General features: G+C 42.9%; 1 protein-coding gene across 1 annotated transcript in view; it reads right to left on the reverse strand.

The window, feature by feature from the left end:
* ABCG1 (ATP binding cassette subfamily G member 1) overlaps positions 1-7,752 on the reverse strand; it is an 80,947-nt gene extending 73,195 nt beyond the window's left edge. Inside the window, exons 1-2 of the mRNA XM_045036571.1 lie at positions 7,669-7,752; positions 6,662-6,709 (exon numbers count right to left, since the gene is read on the reverse strand). Coding sequence (XP_044892506.1) covers positions 6,662-6,664 — 3 coding nt within the window. The 5' untranslated portion in view covers positions 6,665-6,709; positions 7,669-7,752. The remainder of the gene's footprint in view (positions 1-6,661; positions 6,710-7,668) is intronic.
* Positions 7,753-9,001: the final 1,249 nt, after the last annotated feature.

Below are 9,001 nucleotides of genomic sequence, written 5' to 3' on the forward strand. Positions count from 1 at the left end.
AGAGAGTCGACCTCCCCACATGGCGGCCATATTCCCTGCCTGCACGGCAGGACCCGCTGGGCATCTTGAACAGGTCTGTGCCTCTCGGCACCTCCCTGACCGCAGCTGTGAAGAGAGTGACAGCTGTGTCCACCTCACAGGATCATTTGGGAGGATTAAATGAGTCAAATTTTTGATAATCACGTCTGACTCATAGTGTGTGTCTTATAAATAAATGTTGGTCATCCTCATTAAGAGACCCAGCAGTTTCCCTCTGACCTTGAACTAGTACGAATTAGGTTTCAGTCATTTGAAGCCTGAAAATCCTGATTAGGACACACAGTCTGTTAAAAGTCAGGGCCCCTAAGCCAGTCTATGGAGGAGATCTCACAACGAGTTTATAGGTCAACCTCATAACCCTTTATTGCCTTAGCCTCTGTTCACCCAGGCACGTGCCTTATCTCCCCCAGGAGGTCATAAATCCCAATGCTTCTGGAATGTTTCTTTGCCTCCAAAATCATGCTGGCATCTAGCCAGAGTAGGTGCTTGATAAAAATCATGAGTTATGTTGAACAACCTCTAATGTTTTGGAAGGTGCTCTAACAGGCATTGTCCCATGTGACACTCAGGACGTCCCCTCAAGGTAAGAAGGCAGATGCCGTCACTGGAACACACTAGGATCTGACACTCCAGCCCCAAGTACAGGGCAGACCACATTTTGTTTTTCTCAGCAGTCAAATAATCTGCCCCTGGTCCCTGGAAGGCAAGGCCTCCATACTGTGTCAGCTCCGGTACAGACCTACTCTCCTTGTTCCAAAGACCACAGGTGGAGTCCAGTGTGCTCTTTGCCCTGAAGTCCTCTTGCCTCCCCGAGACACCTGAGCTCTCCTGTGATCCGCAAACCCCACCTGTCCCCTCCCCAGCCAGGGGATGTTTTTCCTGAGCCGCCTCCCTCTCTCCTCCACTCACCCGCCCCCCCCCCCAACTCCCCAGGAAGACCTGGGCAATCACCTACTTGAACCTGGGCTTTTGGAAGCAAAAATTTGGTTGGGGAGATTATTTTCTGCATGGCTGGAAACTTCTGGGCAGGCCCCTGCAACTCACAAGTCCCCAAGGCAAGAGAGAAACAATTTAATTAAAAAGATTTGGCTACTTTTTAAGGGAAGGGAGGGGAAAATAGCTAAAGCAAGGAAATTAGCTTCCGAAATTATCTCAGTAAATGATCCTGCCTTGGAAACACGGTGATGCAGGTTCCGTGAGGTTTGGAAACCCCGGGTCTCCGGACTCTTGCTGAGTACTCTTCGCACTTGAGCACCACACCTCTTTCAAACAGGGAGAGAGATCTGAAGAAGTGCGCGTTCAATGTGTTAAAAATCACAGGCACGCTAGTGGGGGTGGGGATGGGGCAGATGTGCTTTTCTCTATTCCCCCCACCGAAGCACGGCTAAAATCTCTGGACATTATACAAAACAAATGTGAGGAGACCATGGCCCAAGGACTTTGGGGGACCCAAGGAAGGCAGCTATGCTCACCACTATACCACCAATGCACACCTTAGGGGACCCAAGGAACCACACTGGCTAAGGTCCCCGGGTTTTCTTTGTGACTCATATATCCCAAACACTCATTTGAAGAAACCAACAACCTGGAAATGCTAATGGGCACAAACAAGCAAAAAAAAAAAAAAAAAAAAAAAAAAGCCCCCCACCCCAAACAGCCAAAAGAACAGAAAAGGGGCACCCTAGAAATATAGACATTTTTTCGGCAATTACTGCTCTACTCCAGTCAAACACCACATGATAAAATGTGGCCCCATCCCACCTACACCAATAAAGATGAGTGGCGAGCCTAATTTCTGCCCTCCTCAGGCCATAATGGAGCACCAGAACCTGTCCCCATCCCTGGTCAACATGGTGGCAGAGAAGACCATAAACGGAGGCTGGAATCTGTCCGCACCAGGCAGTAATGAGGAGCCTCCCCTTTCCTCACTGGGACGGTGGCAGAGGAGATCCAGTAGAGTCAGGACCTTCACCACCACCCAGTGTCAACAAGAACTCTACACTCTCCCCAAACCATGGTGCCGGTGGAGATCAGGTGGGGAGCATAATGAGGTCCCCTGTCTCTCCCAGCCGGGGAGGTATGGGTGGAAGCCAAGAGGGGATCCAAACTCCAATCCTTCCCAGCAGTAATGAGGAGCTCCTCCCTTGGAGGTCAACAAAGACTGAGCAGGAAACCTGGACTTCTACCCTCATCTGGCGGTAACGAGGCAGTGCCCTCCCACTTCTCCTACCTTCGTGATATCAGAGGAAGCCAACTTAAACAGAAAGCTTAAATAAGATCTAAAGTTTCATTACATAATATCAAAAATATTTAGGTTTCCATCAAAAATCTCATTATCCAAGAACCAAGAAAATCACAATTCAAATGAAAAAAAGCAGTCACTGGATGCTAACATCAAGATGACAAAAAATACCATGATTACCTAACAAAATTTAAAAGCAACCTTCATCAAAATGCTTCAGTGAACAATTGTGACAACACTTGAAACAAAGGAAGACAGAACGTCTCAGCAAAGAAATAGAAGATATAAAGAAAATGAAATGGAAATTTTAGAACTGAAAAATACGATACCTAAAATGGAAAACTCAGCAGATGGGCCCAACAGCAGAATGGAGAGAGAAAGGAAAGAATCAACGAACTGGACAATAGAATGACAGGAATTATCCAGTCTGGACAACAGGGAGAAAATGGCCTATACATGAGCAGAGGCTGAGGGCTCTATGGGACCCTAACAGAAGATCTAACAGAATACCTATAGTCTCAGAAGGGTGTTTGGAGGTTGGAAATACTCAAAGAAATAATGGCTAAAACCTTCCAGATTTGGCAAAAGACAGAAACCTCCAGATTCAGAAGATTCAAGAAGTTAAGCAATTCCAAATAGGATAAATCCAAATAAATCTACAATAAGACATGCCATAGTCAAACTTCTGATACTGAAGACAGTGAGGGAGACATGACATCTTACCTGGAAAGAAAAAGCAATTCAAATTACAGCAGATTTCTTATTGAAAACAACAGTGGTTGGAAAGAATTGGCACAACATTTTTCACTCGCGGAAAGAAAAGAACTATCAACCCAGACTCTTATATCCAGAAAAAAAAAAATCCAGGAATGAAAGGGAAATCAAGACAAATTTAAGAAAATGTGTTACAAGTACACACACCCTAAAAAAACGGCTGAAGGAAATTCTCCAAAACATAAAGAAAATGGTAAAAGAAGGAAGTTTTGTACATCCAAAAAGAGAAAGAACACTTTAAGTAAAAATATGAGTAAACAAAATAAACTTTTCCTTCCACTCTTGAGTTTTTCAAATTGTATCTGATGGTTAAAGCAAAAGTTGTAGTATTGTTTGATGTGCTTCTACATGTGTGTAAAGTAAATATTTAAGACAATTACATTATAAACAAAGGAGGGTGAGGAGGTATAAGGGGAGGCAAGATCTCTACATGATAACTCCAACTTATAAAACCATGACACTAAAAGACTGATGTCATGTAATGTAATACCTAGAGAAACCACTAAAAAAGTAATACAAAGAGATGCTTTCAAAACACAGAGAAGTCAGAAAGCAATTCTAAAAAAAAAAAGAAAAAAATGTTCAAGTGACTCCTAGGAAGGCAGAAAAAAGAAAACAGGAAAATGAAAAACATAGAACATGGAAAATAAAAAAATAAAATACATACTTAAGCCCAACATGTCAATACTTACATTACATGTCAACACAGGGGCACCTGGGTGGCTCAGTCAGTTAAGCCTCCGACTTTAGCTCAAGTCATGATCTCACGGTTTGTGAGTTCGAGCCTGCTTCAGATTCTGTGTCTCTCTCTCTCTGCCCCTTCCCTGCTGGCTCTCTGTCTCTGTCTCTCTCAAAATAAACATTAAAAAAAAAATTTAAGTGTAAATTACCCAAGCAACAGAACTACAAGCTATGTGAAGCAAAATCTGATAGAACTGAAAGAAGAAATAGATAAATTCACAATTACAGCCAGAGACTTAATCGCCTCTCTCAACAACCACTAGAACAACTAGACAAAAATCAGCAAGGATACAGAACTCAATAGCACCACTGAGCAACAGGATCCAATCAGTATTTATAGAACGCTCCAGCCAACAATGGGAGAATGCACATTCTTCTCAAATGTTCATGGAACATGTACCAACATAGACCTTATCCTTATAAAATAAACCTCAACACATTCAAAAGAACTGAAATTATGCAGAGTGTGTTCTCTGACCCAAATGGAATCAAACTAGAAATCAATAATAGAAAGATAAAGGAAAATCTCCAACACTTGGAATTGAAACAGTTCACTTCTAAATAATCCATGAGTCTAAGAGGGCATCCTAAGGGCAAATGAAATACAGTTAACTGAATTAAAATGAAAGTACCTGTATCAAAGTACACATGTGAGGACTACATCAGTGTGGAGTGGAAATGTATAGTGCTAAAAGCATATTTTAGAGTTAAAATTTCCTCATTAAAAATGAAGAAAAATCTCAAATCCATAATGTAAACTCTTACCTCAAGAATGTAGAAAAAGAAGAGAAAAATAAACCAAAGTATAGGGAATCATAAAGATATGAGCAGAAATCAATGAAATTAAAAATGGAAGAATAAAGAAAATCAATGAAACACGATCATTTAGAAATGATCAGTAAAACTGAAAACCCTCCAGCAAGACTGACAAAGAAGAAACACAGAAGACACAAATTACCAATATTAAAGACAAGGCAGGGGACATCAATACAGATCCTACAGACATCTGGAAGACCGTAAGGCAACAATACAGACAACTCTGCACAATAAATTTGACAATTTAGATGAAATGAATGAATTCCTCAAAAAAGACATAGGTTATTTGAATAGCCCTATAACTATTTAGGAAATTGAACTCATCATTTTAAAACTCAAAAAGAGGAAAGAAGGAGGTAAGGAAGGAAGGAAGGAAGAGAGAAAGAGAGAAGGAACTCTCCAGGCCCAGACAGCTTCCCTGGAGAGTTCTACCAAATGTTTGAAGAATTCACACCAATTCTATACAATCTCCTCCAGAAATAGAAAAGGAGGGAACTCTTCCCAATTCATTTTATTTAACTAGTATTACCCTCGTATCAGACAAAGTATTAAAAAAAGAAAAACTACAGACCAAAATCCCTCATAAATATAGATGCAAAAACCGTTAACAAAATATTAGCGAACAATTCAACGATATACATTTAAAATGATACACTATGTCCAAGTGGGGTTTATCCCAAGCATGCAACTCTGGTTCAATATATGAACACCATATTGTAGTACACCATATGAACAGACTAAAGAAGAAAAATCATACAATCGTGCCAGTTGATGTGGAAAAAGCCCTTGACAAAGTTGAACACCTATTCATGGTTTAAAAAAAAAAAACACTCAGAGAAATAGAAATAGAAGGCCATCGCCTCAACTTCTAGCAATTGCACTCCTGGACATTTGTCCCAGAGAATGAAAACTTACATTCCCACAAAAATTAGCAAGAAATGTTTACACAGTTCTATCTGTAATAGCCAAAACCTACAAACAACCCAGATGTCTGTCAATAGGTAAATAGTTAAACTGTCGCCCGTCTATAATATGGATCGCTACTCAGCGATAAAAACCAAAGAACTCTTCAGTACCCAACAACCTGGATGGATCTCTAGAGAATTCTCCTGGAAAAAGCCAGTCCTAAGAGGTTATACATTGTATAATTCCATTTATGTGCCATTCTTGAAATGGCAAAATTACACAAATGGGGAACAGGTTTGTGGTTGTCAAGAGTTAGGGAGGGGATTGAGTGGAAAGAAAGAGAATGGAGCTATAGAAGGGGGGGGATGAGGGACCCTTGTGTGGATGGCATTCTGTATCTGGACTCTATCAGTGTCAGTATCCGGGATGTGATGTACTGCAATTTTGCAAGATGTTACCATGGAGGGAGCTAGGTAAAGGGCACACAGGGTCTCTCTTTGTTCTTTCTTACAACTCCATGGGAGCCTACAATTAACTCAAAATTCAAAGACTAATTTTTTTTTTTTAAGTCACAGGACAGTCCTGAGTGAGGCCACTCCAGATGAGGTGGCCTTAGACCACCCTGTGGCAGAAAATAGACGTCGCATGGAGCATGGGGAGTGAGGAAGTAGGTGGTAGAGTTTTAGGGATGAATAGGGAGAGGACACGGAACCAGAGAGCACTGGGTCACTCAGGACCACACGGTGGGCTGCCGGGCAACGAAGCATTTATGACCATTCTTTGTCAACTGTGAAGGTGAGAAGGTGAGGAGGGATGGGACAATGTTCTTCCTCCTTACTAGAAATTGTGTGTGTGCGTGCACAGGCACCCAGGCACCTGCAGGGACCGTGATGGGTAGGATGCCAGCCCCATCATTAGCCATCTGTGGTGCTGAGCCGTTCCTAACGTCTCGAAGCCTCAGTCTTCATCAGCAAAATGGGAATATCAAGAGCACCACCGTGGCAGTTGGATAAGATGGGGTAGTTACAGTGCCTGGGAGCTGAGAAGAGGGAAGAGTGGGTAGCTCGTGTGCCTCTAATATTGTCTTCCAGGTCCTCAGACCATGACCTTCTCCCACCCTCCCCCACTGTTGTCATTACTCACCATCCTCCCAAATGGCTTACTCTTCTCTTCTTCCTGTGATGAACAGTTCTGTGTGGGAAAAATGGGTGCATAAATGTACAAAGCAACTCCTAGCTCAGAGTGACATTTCAATATCAAATGTTAAGGCGTCAGTATGGTAGTCAAAGGTTAAAACTTCTAGTTATAAGATAAGTAAGTCCTGGAGGACGTAACGTACGTAGGGCACGGTGAACATTACCGTATTGTGTCTTTGAGAACCGCTAAGAGAATAAATCTGAAATTTTTTTTAATGATTATTCATTTTTGAAAGACAGAGAAACACAGCACAAGCAGGGGCGGTGCAGAGAGAGAGGGAGACACAGACTCCCAAGCAGGCTCCAGGCTCCGAGCTGTCGGCACAGAGCCCGACACGGGGCTCGAACCCACGAACCGGGAGATCATGACCCGAGCCAAAGTCGGACGCTTGACGGACGGAACCACCCAGGCGCCCCACTAAGAGAATAAATCTTAAAAGTTCTCCTCACAGGAAAAAACTCGTAACTATGCGAGGTGATGGGTGTCAGCTACGCTTATCGTGGTGATTCTTTTGAGATACAAACATTATCAAATGGTTATATGGCACACTTCGGACTAGTACCATATTACCTGTCGATTCATTCTCAATAAAACTGGAAAAAAATTAAGGCATCTTACTTTTCCTTGACAGGCAACTCATCCACATTTACAGACTGGTTGTGTTTCCCTCACTGGTCTGTGGGCTCGGAGGACAGAGAGGCGCTGGCCCATTCTCACTGAGCCCCAACATCCAGCAGATGCCTGCCTCCTACATGGCTCTCCAGTATTTGCCGGCTGACTGATCTCAGTCACAGACACTTCACGTCACAGCTTATATTATAAATTTTTGTCGGTGCCCGTACTAACACACACGACATCTTTTCTTTGATCTACAACTGGCTACATTTACTGTATACATTTATATTAAAAAAATTTTTTTTTTTTTACTAAAAAGCACCTTGTCAGCGACTTACCCACAAGCTTAGATGTAAACACTTCCCAGGGAGCCCTTCTGCTGCAAAACAGACCCCTCTGCACGCAATGTATTTATTTTGCCATTAAGAAAGGGAAGTAACATCTGCCTTATGCAGGCCAGGATTTCAATTTTCATCACTGCAGACATGTGAAAACCCCTAAACCAGAAGCCATGATTTCAGTTTCTGTTCTGTGTCCATACAAAACGAATTGTTTTAAAATGGGCATAATGCAATCACATGCGTAATAATATTACCAGTGCAATGGTTCCTGCAGCAAACAGGAAGCATGAGAGGTTACTAAGGGTCGGTCTGCTCCCTCTGGGGTTACTGTCACAAAATAGCACCTGTCTGCCCACAGACTGGCTGAGTGCCCGTCTACGGGTAGCTTCCCGCTTTTGGTCAGATGATAGATTTCACATTTCGGCGCGCTGTGAAATTTATTTTTTTAATGACGCACGTTTGAAACAATTAACAGCAAAGACTACAGTTCATCAGGGCCTTGAGGGTAATAGTCAAGGATAAAGGGAGCATCTCCTAGTGGAAGGTCTAGAATAACTTACATAACGTCATATCATGATAACTCTGGTCAATGATCGTCGCTGCAAAGTGGGGACAAAGTGAGCTAGTGAAGCATCTGAGAGCTCAGGGCTTTCGGGGAGAGCAGCCATCACCTAATAGCAAAAACTGATAGCCTTAGAGGCCATGGTGGGTTCGAGAATAGTGCTTTGAACTTTACAGCTGCTAATTCACTTAATCCTCATCACAACTGCATGGGCCAGACACTATTACTATCCACAGCGGGGAAGTAAGGCACAGAGAGGTTATGCAACTCGCCTGAGGTCCCACTCTCCCAGTACCTGATCTCAGAGCCTAAACAGTCAAGGCTGGCTCCAGAGATCACAACATTTTTCCCCCTAAGAAGGATTTCTTTTCACTTTTTAAAGTAGAGCACAAAAATGTCAATGTCAGGATGGGTGAATTTTACACGTCTCTACACTTGGATACTCACCGCCCAGATCGCGATACAGAACATTTCCATCTAGAACATTTTCACCGTGTGACCTGTATCGTGTGCCCGATCCCAATCAAGCCCCGCCTCTGAACACAAGTACTACTCTAGCTTTGATCAGCATCGATGAGTTTTGTTTGTTCTGCCCCTTCATATAATTGGCTTATCGAACGTACTTCTTCGTGTCTGGATTCTTCCACTCGACAGGGGGTGTTTGAAACCCATTCACACGTGGATGTGTGCGCACCCCCCGCTCCTTCCTTTATAGTTTGCTTTCCTTTCTGCCACAGGCGGGCAGGTGGCCTGTGTCCGGTTTTCAGC

This window comes from Felis catus, chromosome C2 (genome assembly GCF_018350175.1).
Source record: "Felis catus isolate Fca126 chromosome C2, F.catus_Fca126_mat1.0, whole genome shotgun sequence".
In the NCBI taxonomy this organism is placed as follows: domain Eukaryota; kingdom Metazoa; phylum Chordata; class Mammalia; order Carnivora; family Felidae; genus Felis; species Felis catus.